The 12,314-nt window shown below is 45.1% G+C and overlaps 1 protein-coding gene across 1 annotated transcript; it reads right to left on the bottom strand.

The window, feature by feature from the left end:
• Window positions 1-835: 835 nt before the first annotated feature.
• LOC105162604 (uncharacterized) lies at window positions 836-1,747 on the bottom strand. Its single transcript, XM_011080678.1, has one exon. The coding sequence runs from the start codon at window positions 1,745-1,747 to the stop codon at window positions 836-838; it is 912 nt and encodes a 303-aa protein (XP_011078980.1).
• Window positions 1,748-12,314: the final 10,567 nt, after the last annotated feature.

Below are 12,314 nucleotides of genomic sequence, written 5' to 3'. Positions count from 1 at the left end.
CCTCACCGTTAATCAAATTGTTGAACCAGCAGTTGTCGATGAGTTTCATGATCATGTTAATCCAGTGCGTTGGGAAACCAACTCTACCAAGCATGTGGTAGAGGAATGTCCAGTTGACTCGGTCATATGCTTTTTCCATGTCAAGCTTGAAAATGGTGTTGTTCAGACTACCATTTTTTCCGAGGCAGTGGCAAAGTTCTTCTGCAAGAAGAATATTATCTGAAATCATGCATACTTGGACAAAACCGCTCTGGGAAGGGGAGATGATTTTGGGAAGCAGTTTGACAATTTGGTTGTTGATGACTTTGGATAGGATTTTCCTCGTGACACTACAAAGGCTAATGGGCCTGAAATCTTTCCAAGTGGATGGAACCTCAATCTTTGGAATGAGAACGATGGTAGTCGTTGTGAAATTTTTCGGAGGAGTAGATCCTGAGAGGAAATCCAAAACCGCGTCATAGAGATCTTGACCAATAATTTCCCAACAACACTGACGAGAATCCGTTAGGGCCTGCCGTACTATCAGGGCACATGTCAAAAACAGTTGCTTTCACATCTTCAATTATGGGGGTAGCATTAAGATAATGTTGGTCCTCCTCTGAGTGGATGTTAGTGACCCAATGAAGGTCGTCAACACTCACCCTGTCCTCCATTGTGAAGGCCTGCGTGAAGTAGTCAACAACCGAGCCTTTGATATCTTCCACTTTAGTGAGTGTGGCTCCATTATGTTGGATTTTGTAGATCCTTGATTGTTTCCTCTTTTTCTTAGTCAGCGAATGGAAATACTTTGTGTTTTTTCCCCTTCCTCAAGCCACTTACAAGCCGCCTTCTGTTTCTAGTAGCTTTCTTCAACAGAAAGAGCAAATGTTAGCTCAGTTGTTGCCTTGTTCATTGCGATGAGATTCTCATCAAAAGGGTCCCCATCGTATGCGTGTTCCGCAACCTTGACTCTTTGTTCAGCATCCATGATATTTTGAAAAATATTTTCAAAAACTTCGGTGTTCCACAATTTCAAAGTTGCTTTAATCCGGTAGAGCTTCTGTTGGAAAGCAAACATACCTTGGCCATGGATAGTATGCTGCCACCAAGTAGTCACACAACGCTTGAAATCGTGGTGCTTATTCCACATGTTTTGGATACGGAAGGGTGTTAGACCTGTCTTCATTTCTTGTTTGATCGAGAGAAGGAGCGGGCAATGATCTGAAACATTCCTTGTGAGGTGTTGAATATGAGATAGGCGGAATGCTTGGGTCCACGTGTGGGAGAATAAGAACCTATCAAGACGTTGCCAGAGTCTGTTCCTAGACCAAGTAAATTTAGAACCCTCGAATCCCGCATCCTGAAGGCCACAGTCCATCATCATGTCTCCAAAATCCTCCATCATTCTAGTTTTTGGAGCAGCGCCTCCTTTTCTTTCACTACAGTACAGAACAGTGTTGAAATCACCACCAAGGAGCCAAGGTTCTTCTCCCTCGTCGATGTTTCTGAGCGCATCCCACAATTTTCGTCTTTCTGCTCTAGTGTGTTTAGCATAGACCCAAGTGCACAGTATTCCATTTGGCCAAAAGTCTGAAAAGATACGAAGGTGTAGAAATTGCTCTTGCGAGATCAAGATTTCACAGTCAAGGTCTTCTTTCATGAAGCACCAGATTTTGGAATTGGAATTACTGATGACCTTGTCAAATTCTAGTCTTCTACAGAAATATTGTTCCTCCAGTTTCACCTTTGGCTCAATAGCCACAAGCATTTTCGGTTTGTGTTTCTTACAATTCCAATGCACATGTTTTTGTTTATGGGCTTCTCCTATGCCCCAAATGTTCCAAAGGAGGATCTTCATACGAAACGGGGTGGGGTTGATGGCACCACATGTTTGATCTACTTCTAGTCAGAATTCTAGTCACTTCATGCACTTTAGGTGTGTCAAAGTTGAAACTGATGTCTGGCTGAAACATCCTTTCACTGGATCCTGATCGTGTGTGCTTTCCTCTCACCACACAATCTTCCATCGACGAAGATGGAGATGCCGGTCTACTTAGGTCCTTATCCTAACCGGATTGATCACTGTCAATATGCGATGATTCCTCTTCCTTTTCTTCAACGAGTTCGTTTTCAAAGTTATAGTTATTCTCAGGCGGTGAGAGAAGTTCGTTAGCAAGTTGCTTAAAAGTACAGGTCATAGCAAAGGGGTTAGGAGAAAACGGAATAAGAGCAACACATTGGAGGGGAGCCTCCTTTGCTACCCCCTCACAATGCCCAACAGTATCATCATCTCTACATTCCTCAACTTTAGAATAAAACTCATGCACATTACATAGACTTGATGCATTTCTATCTTAAACCACATGTATATTATTGATGGTATCATTACTAGTAGTTAATATCTCATAATTATATCGTTGATAGAAAAAGATTGGGGTTCAACATTAGGTACCTGGATATACGAGCATTCGCCTCTCTCAATCCCTTTGCTACTCGTTTCCGCCTTTCCATCAAGCGTTTGTTTGGCAGGTGTGTTAGTAGCTTCTTTCCCTCTCTTTTCCTTGCTTTTCGCATTCGTTGCAACAATAAATTCCTTCCTCTCCTCATTTCGATGACAAGGTGCTGGTTTCGAGTTGTTTCCTTAGGAGTAGCATTCCGATTCTTGGTGGCCGACATGTTTACACAAAGTGCAGTATTTCAGCACTTTTTCATACTCAACTTTTTGTACGATAGAAATACCATTAACCTAGATATCAAATTCCTGAACAAGCGGTGTGAGCAGATCAATTTCAATGCATACTCTGGCTTTTGAAAGCTTAGATTGGTTGAAAGTGAAGTCATCAATTTGCAGTTGCCTTTCCAACCATACTAGCAATCGCATAGAGGGCATCCTTGTGGAACAAGTGAGCTGGAAGTTTAGGGAAGCTAACCCATATCGGAACAACGGAGGATTCTTGAGCTGGTGTAAAATTAGGGGTCCATTTGAAAACCCGCATCGGATATTCTTGTATGTACCAAATTCGTCTCAACTAGAGACGTGAGAAATCCGTTTCATTCGACATGGATATGAGAACATGTTTAGCATTTATCACAGTAATCGTAAAAGCTCCTTGGATCCCAAGCCTAGCCACCAGTCGGTGAAGATTACGGTATTGTGGTGCTCCATGTGAGAATTTACCGATAAGGGCAAATCTATAAGCTGCTGCAAAAGAGAGTGTTTTCGTATCAGAAAAGATGAGGATCTGTCACCCATCAAGTGTGGTTTGTTTGCCAACATCAGCTGATTTTGAATTGGCAAGGAAAAATTTTTGGAGGTCCGACGCATTAGAAGCACGGGTGCGGTGTAACGAAGGATTTTACAGTGCTTCAACGAAAGATTTGGAGGGTGGTGGGGTTGGTTGTGCTTCAGCAACGGTGGGCAATTTCTGGTCCGACGAGTGGGTTAGTTCAGGCGAGTTGACTCGGTCCGTTGTAGTTCTGAGTGTAGTAAGTCAACCGAGTTAGGGGCCATCACTGTCGCCAGAGCAATGCCCAAATTTGAACCGATGGATGTGTTCTCCATGTGATGGAGATCACGATGGTGGTTCTCCGTGCTCCACCGGCTGTCGGACGGCGGAGAAACGATAGAGAGAAGCTGGCGGCGAACGAAAATCGGCGGAGAACTTCAAACCTGTCGATCTAAGCACCGGCTTGATGAAAATGGATGAAATTGGTCTCTTTAGAATCACAAGAACGAGACGGATCAACCCACAATGGTCCACAATCGTGCTTCGTTCGATCGTCGGAGAATTGACGGGAAAGGGTTGCGCCATTAAAATTAAAAGCCCACTCGATGTGATTGTCGAAACTTGAAATTGAGAGAGGGCTTTTGTCCACCGTGGGGAGAGGAATCAAACAGTGTATGTGGTGGCCAGCAATTCTCAGTGACGATGGCGAATTTCGACTGAGAAGGTGGGGACGAATCTGGTGCGATTTGGGGCGATTTCAGAGATTTTGGGCGAAGATTGGCAGTGCGTCAGGATATTTTTGGGGACACACACGCCATGGTTGGGATCGCCGTTCGACGGTGAGTCAGTCTATGGTGCGCGTGCGTAGTCACACGACGAAAAAAATTTTCGAGGCCGGCCGACGGCGGCCCGGCGGCGGTACCGCGGCGGGCAGTCTGCTGGTGGTGGTGGCTTGGCTGAGCAATGAGTGGTTTTGTTGTGGTAGGTAGTAGAATTTTAGTGTGTGAAAATCTCACACATTTTTAGTGAGAAGTGGAGAGAATTTGGCCAAGTGGTTTAGGGTTTAGGGTTTAGAGTTTGGATTTTTTTTTTTTTTTAGTCAAAACACCTCAAGGTGGGGGAGGCTTATCGGGGTCCCCATTCCATCTTCATTAAAAAACAACAGAAAACATTACAGAAAAATGCAAGAAAGCATAAAAACATAAAGGGAGGAGTATTACTCCTTTACATTGTGAAACAACAAAAGGTTTAAAGAACAATGTGGACAACATCAAATTTGTCTCATGCGACGTCTATTTCTTTCAAGCGGGGTTGGAGAGTGAACAAGGAACTGCTCTCCATCTTCTGTCTCAGCCGGGTTACGGTTCATCGAGCACACTGGATCCTGAATCTTCACTGGCCGTAGGCTACCCGGGTTGACATCATCGTCTTCTCCTTCTAATTAATCAGTGTCATCCCAAACCTTCAATTGTCGAACTGTCACTCCAAAATATTTGAGACCTTTTAACAGTTGAGAGGCCTGTTGAAGGTTAAATCCGTTTCTTCCTCATTTGGGTTTCCACCCCCTCGATAGGAAAATACACAGCACCAACATAAGATTATCGACAGGCAATTCAGTCTCAAACAATATGTTCCACAGCACCAACAACAAGATTATCGGCAGGCAAATCACCCTTTTTTCCAACCTCACAGGGAATATTAACTTCATCAACAAGAACAGAATTTGCATTCACGCTGGTCATAGTTTTAGTTTGGTGCTCAGTGTGGTACCTGGTGTCCTTTGCAAATTGTAGGTGCTCTGGTTGGTCCATTGTCTTTGAACCGTCACCAATTTCCTGAACAACTGCTTTTCCCCGCTCCACTTCCACAGCAACCCTATTCCTCGGCTTTCGGGGAGGTGGCTTGGGAGCATCGCCTTTTGAATAACATTCTGAGTCACGATCCCAACATGTTTGCATAAGGCGCAGTAGTGTGGGATATCCTCGTACTCAATACACTGCACAATAGTTGCCCCACAAATTTGGATTTGAAAGTCTTCAAGACGCGGTTTGAGAAGATTCAATTCAATACATGCCTTTGCCTTGGAGAGCTTGGACTGATTGAGTGTAGCATTGTCAATCTGCAGAGGAGTTCTAATCATGCTCGCCACCATAAATAAAACTTTCTTGCGAAACAGATGTGCTGGCAGCTCCGAGAAATTAACCCAAACCGGTATAATTGATGACTCCTGAGACGGTGTGAAAGTAGGAATCCACTTGAAGACGCACATTGGGTACCCATGGATATACCAAATACGCCGCAGCCACAAGCGAGTATAATTTACTTCACAGGATAGGAAAATTAAGACATGCCTGTTGTTCAGCATACTAACCTTGAATTTGTTTTTTATGCCAGTTCCCGCGATCAATTTGTGCAGCATGCTGTACGAGGGTGCTCCATGCGAAAAGTTTCCATCGAGCGTGAATCTGAATGGAGCTGCAAGGACTTCGATCTCGGCGTCTGTAAACAGCAATGTTGGACCTTTGTCGCAAGTCAAAACTGAACCGAAAGCGTGCAGCGGCGAGTCCGCAAGGAAGTACTTGTGAGGTCCCGTGATGGCATAACCACTTCAGCAAATGTTTTCTTCGAAAGATTCGGCGTCAGAATCGATGAATGCGGCAGCTGAAGCTGATCAGTTGACTGAGTTAACCGGGGCAACTCCGCCAAAAGAGGTTCAACCCCGGTCAACGAACAGTCACGGACGCCGGCTGCCGGTTAAGCTGTTTCTGGCTGGTCTTCGGTGGCCATATTTGATCGGACCAATGGCTCCGCCATGCCAAGGCGAGGCCAACGGAGGTGGTCCGCTTGGCGAACGAAGGCCTGACGACGGGACAAAGGGCAGCGACGGCACGACGGGGAGATGAGCTAGATCTTTGTCTACCGTTGATGAAATTAGTCGATATTGGTCTCAAACGACGGGTTGACATCATCGTCTTCCCCTTCTGATTCGTCGGTGTCCTCAACGGTAGACGAAGATCTAGCTCATCTCCCCGTCGCCGTCCTTCGTCCCGCCGTCAGGCCTCTGTTCGCCGGCGGACCACCTCCGTTGGCCTGGCCTTGGCATGGCGGAGCCATTGGTCCGGTCAGCTATGGCCACTGGAGACCGGCCAAAAACAGCTTCATCGGCAGCCGGTGTCCGTGACTATCCGTTGACCAGGGTTGACCCTCCTTTGACCGAGTTGACCCGGTCAACTCAGTCAACTGATCAGCTGCCACATTCATCGATTCCAACGTCGAATCTTCTGAAGAGAACATTTGCTGAAGTGGTTGCGCCATCACGGACATAAAAAACGGCACCCCACAAGTACTTCCTTGTGGACTCGCCGCCGCACGCTTTCTATTCTGTTTTGACTGGCGACTAAGGTCCAACATTGTTGTTTACAGATGCCGAGACTGAAGTCCTTGCAACTCCATTCAGATTCATGCTCGATGGAAAATTTTCGCATGGAGCACCCTCGTACAGCATGCTGCAAAAACTGATCGCGGGAACTGGCATAAAAAATAAATTCACGGTTAGTATGTTGAACAACAAGCATGTCTTAATTTCCCTATCCTGTGAAGCAGATTATACTTGCCTGTGGCTGCGGCGTATTTGGTATATCCAGGGGTACCCAATGCGCGTCTTCAAGTGGACACCTGCTTTCACACCGTCTCAGGTGTCATCAATTGTACCGGTTTGGGTTAATTTCCCGGAGCTGCCAACACATTTGTTCCGCAAGAAAGTTCTATTCATGGTGGCGAGCATGATTGGAACTCCTCTACAGATTGACGATGCTACACTCAAGCTCTCCAAGGCAAGGGCATGCATTGAATTGGATCTTCTCAAACCGCGCCTTAAAGATTTTCAAATCCAAATTTGTGGGGCAACTATTGTGCAGCGTATTGAGTACGAGGATATCCCACACTACTGCGCCTTATGCAAACATGTTGGGCATCGTGACTCAGAATGTTATTCAAAAGGCGATGTTCCCAAGCCACCTCCCCGGAAGCTGAGGAAGAGGGTTGCTGGGAAAGTGGAGTGGGGCAATGCAGTTGTTCAGGAAATTGGTGACAATTCAAAGACGATGGACCAACCAGAGCACCTACACTTTGCAAAGGACACCAGGTACCACACTGAGCACCAAACTGAAACTATGACTAGCGTGAATGAAAATTCTCTTCCTGTTGATGAAGTTAATATTCCCTGTGAGGTTGGAAAAATGGGTCATTTGCCTGCCGATAATCTTGTTGTTGGTGTTGTGAAACATATTGTGGGGACTGAATTCCCTGTCGTTAATCTTACTGTTGGTGCTATGTATTTTCCTATCAGTGGGTGGAAACCCAAATGAGGAAGAAATGGATTAACCTTCAACAGGCCTCTAAACTCTTCGAAGGTCTCAAATATTTTGGAGTGACTGTTCGACAACTGAAGGTTTGGAATGACACTGATGAATCAGAAGGGGAAGACGATGATGTCAACCCAGGTAGACCACGACCAGTGAAGATTCAGGATTCAGTGTGCTCGTTGAACCGTAACCCGGCTAAGACAGAAGATGGAGAGCAGTTCCTTGTTCCCTCTCCAACCCCGCCTGAAAGAAACAGACGTGGCGTCAGGAAAATTTGATGTTGTCCACATTGTTCCTTAAACCCTTTGTTGTTTCACAATGTAAAGGAATAGTACTCCTCCCTTTATGTTTATATGTTTTCTTGCGTTTCTCTGTAATGTTTTTTGTTGTTGTTTAATGAAGATGGGATGGGGACCCCGATAAGCCTCCCCCACCTTCGGGTGTTTAGACTAAAAAAAAAAACCCAAAGACTAAACCCTAACCCTAAACCACTTGGCCAAATTCTCTCCACTTCTCACTAAAAATGTGTGAGATTTTCACACACTAAAATTCTACCACCTACCACCACCAAACCACTTCTTGCTCAGCCAAGCCACCACCACCAGCAGACTTCCTGCCACCGTAAGCCGGCGTTGGAAAATTTTTTCGGCGAGTGACTGCACACGCGCACCATAAACTTACTCGTCGTCGAACGGCGATCCCAACCATGGCGCGTGTGTCCCCAAAAATATCCTGACGCGCCGCCAATCGCCGCCCAAAATCTCTGAAATCGCCCCCAAATCGCACCAGATTCGTCGCCACCTTCTCTCTAGAAATTCGCCGCCGTCACTAAGAATTGCTCGCCACCACATACACTGTTTGATTCCTCTCCCCCACGGCGGACAAAAGCCCTCTCTCAATTTCAAATTTCGACAATCACATCGACTGGGCTTTTATTTTGAACAGCGCAGCACTTTCCCGTCAATTCTTCGGCGATCGGCTGAAGCACGGTAGCGGACCACTGTGGGTTGATTAGTCTCGTTCTTGCGATTCTAAAGAGACCAATTTCATTCATTTTCATCAAGCCGGTGCTTAGATCGACAGGTTCGAAGTTCTCCGTCGGTTTTCATTCGCCGCCAGCTTCTCTCCACCGTCTGACAGCCGTTGAGTGCGGAGAACCACCGTCGTGATCGCTATCACATGGAGAACACATCCATCAGTTCAGATTTGGGCATTGCTCTGGCGATAGTGATGGCCCGTAACTCGGTTGACTTTCCTACACTCAAAGCTACAATGGACTGAATCAACTCGCCTGAATCAACCCACTCGTCGGACCAGAAATTCCCCACCGTTGCTGAAGCACAACCAACCCCACCACCCTCCAAATCATTCGCTGAAGCACTGTCAAATCCTTCGTTACACCGCACCCGTGCTTCTAATGCGTCAGACCTCCAAAAATTTTTCCTTACCAATTCAAAACCAGCTGATGTTGGCAAACATGCCACACTTGATGGGCGACAGACCCTCATCTTTTATGATACGGAAACACTCTCTTTTGCAGCAGCTTATAGATTTGCCCTTGTTGGTAAATTCTCACATGGAGCACCGCAGTACCGTAATCTTCACCGATTGGTGGCTGGGCTTGGGATCCAAGGAGCTTTTACGGTTAGTATGATCAATGCTAAACATGTTCTCATATCCATGTCGAATGAAATAGATTTCTCACATCTCTGGTTGAGACGAATTTGGTACATACAAGAATATCCAATGCGGGTTTTCAAATGGACCCCTACTTTTACTGCAGCTCAAGAATCCTCCGTTGTTCCGATCTGGGTTAGCTTCCCTGAATTTCCAGCTCACTTGTTCCACAAGGATGCCCTCTATGTGATTGCTAGTATGGTTGGAAGGCCGCAAATTGATGACTTCACTTTCAACCAATCTAAGCTTTCAAAAGCCGGAGTATGCATTGAAATTGATCTGCTCACACCGCTTGTTCAGGAATTTGATATCTAGATTAATTGTATTTCTATCGTACAGAAAGTTGAGTATGAACAAGTGTCGAAATACTGCACTTTGTGTAAACATGTCAGCCACCAAGAATCGGAATGCTACTCCAAATGAAACAACCTGAAACCAGCACCTCGTCGTCGAAATAAGGAGAGGAAGGAATTTATTGTTGCAACGAATGGGAAAAGCAAGGAAAAGAGAGGGAAAGAAGCTACCAACACAGTTGCCAAACAAACGCTTGATGGAAAGGTGGAAACGAGTAGCAAACGGATTGAGAGAGGCGAATGCTCGTATATCCAGGTACCTAATGTTGAACCCCAATCTTTTGCTATCAACAATACTAATTTACATGTTGATAATAATGAGATATTAACTGCTAGTAATGATACCATCAATAATATACATGTGGTTTATGATAGAAATGCATCAAGTCTATGTAATGTGCATGAGTTTTATTCTAAAGTTGAGGAATGTAGAGATGATGATATTGTTGGGCATTGTGAGGGGGTAGCAAAGGAGGGAGGCTCCCCTCCAATGTGTTGCTCTTGTTCCCTTTTCCCCTAACCCCTTTGCTATGCTTATTGAGGAGAATGTGGAGCAAGTGCTCGAAATGAACCAACTTGATCAACAACAAGGTGATGACGATCGGGGAATCGCTAGAAATCAACTAGAGACCTGTACTTTTAACCAAGTTGCTAACGAACTTCTCTCACCGCCTGAGAATAACTATGACTTTGAAAACGAACTCGTTGAAGAAAAGGAAGAGGAATCATCGCATATTGACAGTGATTATTTCGGTGAGGATAAGGACCCAAACAGACCGGCATCTCCGTCTTCATCGATGGAAGATTGTGTGATGAGAGGAAAGCACACATGATCAGGATCCAGTGAAAAGAAGTTTCAGCCAAGCATCAGTTTCGACTTTGACACACCTAAAGTGCATGAAGTGACTAGAATTCTTACTAGAAGTAGATCAAAACATGTGGTGCCACTAACCCCACCCCGTTTCGTATGAAAATCCTCCTTTTGGAACATTCGGGGCATAGGAGAAGCCCATAAACAATTGAGCCAAAGGTGAAACTGGAGGAATAATATTTCTGTAGAAGACTGGGATTTGACAAGGTCATCAGTAATTCCAATTCCAAAATCTGGTGCTTCATGAAAGAAGACCTTAATTGTGAAATCTTGATCTCGCAAAAGCAATTTCTGCACCTTCATATCTTTTCAGACTTTTGGCCAAATGGAATACTGTGCACTTGGGTCTATGCTAAACACACCAGAGCAGAAAGACTGGAACTGTGGGATGTGCTCAGAAACATCAACGAGGGAGAAGAACCTTGGCTCCTTGGTGGTGATTTCAACACTGTTCTATACTGTAGTGAAAGAAAAGGAGGCGCTGCTCCAAAAACTAGAACGATGGAGGATTTTGGAGACATGATGATAGACTGTGGCCTTCAGGATGCGGGATTCGAGGGTTCTAAATTCACTTGGTCTAGGAACAGACTCTGGCAACGTCTTGACAGATTCTTATTCTCCTACACGTGGACCCAAGCATTCCCCCTATCTCGTATTCAACACCTCACAAGGAATGTTTCGGATCATTGCCCGCTCCTTCTCTCGATCAAACAAGAAATGAAGACAGGTCTGACACCCTTCCGTTTCCAAAACATGTGGACTAAGCACCATGATTTCAAGCGTTGTGTGACTACTTGGTGGCAGCATCCTATCCATGGCCAAGGTATGTTTGCTTTCCAACAGAAGCTCCACCAGATTAAAGTAGCTTTGAAATTGTGGAACACCGAATTTTTTGGAAATATTTTCCAAAATATCACGGATGTTGAACAAAGAGTCAAGGTTGCGGAACAAGCATAAGATGGGGACCCTTCTGATGAGAATCTCATCACAATGAACAAAGCAATAGATGAGCTAACATTTTCTCTTTCTGTTGAAGAAAGCTACTGGAAACAGAAGACGGCTTGTAAGTGGCTTGAGGAGGGGGAAAAAAACACGAAGTATTTCCATTCGCTGACTAAGAAAAAGAGAAAACAATCAAGGATCTACAAAATCCAACATAATGGAGCCACACTCACTAAAGTGGAAGATATCAAAGGCTCGGTTGTTGACTACTTCACGCAGGCCTTCACAATGGAGGACAGGGTGAGTGTTAACGACCTTCATTGGGTCCCTAACATCCTCTAGGAGGAGGACTAGCATCATTTTAATGCTAACCCCATAATTGAAGATGTGAAAGCAATTGTTTTTGACATGTGCCCTGATAGTACGGCAGGCCTTGACGGATTCTCGGCACACTTTTTTCAGTGTTGTTGGGAAATTATTGGTTAAGATCTCTATGACGCTGTTTTCTCTCGGGATCTACTCCTCCGAAAAATTTCACGACTACCATTGTTCTCATTCCAAAGATTGAGGCTCCATCCACTTGGAAAGATTTCAGGCCCATTAGCCTTTCTAATGTCACGGGGAAAGTCCTATCCAAAGTCATCAACAACCAAATGGCCAAACTGCTTCCCAAAATCATCTCCCCTTCCCAGAGCGATTTTGTCCAGGGACGCATGATTTCAGATAATATTCTTCTTGCACAAGAACTTTGCCACTGCCTTGGAAAAAATGGCAGTCTGAACAACACCATTTTCAAGCTTGACATGGAAAAAGCCTACGACCGAGTCAACTGGACATTCCTCTACGACATGCTTGGTACAGTTGGTTTCCCAACACACTAGATTAACATGATCAAGAAACT

This window comes from Sesamum indicum, linkage group LG5, assembly GCF_026168435.1.
Source record: "Sesamum indicum cultivar Baizhima isolate 11 linkage group LG5, ASM2616843v1, whole genome shotgun sequence".
NCBI classification, from domain to species: Eukaryota; Viridiplantae; Streptophyta; class Magnoliopsida; order Lamiales; family Pedaliaceae; genus Sesamum; species Sesamum indicum.
The sequence above is the reverse complement of the archived record's forward strand: the minus strand, read 5'-3'. Positions and strand labels throughout refer to the sequence as shown.

Coding starts and splice junctions, on each gene's coding strand:
- LOC105162604 (XM_011080678.1), bottom strand. CDS start 1,747: ATGCTTGTGGCTATTGAGCCAAAGGTGAAACTGGAGGAACAATATTTC.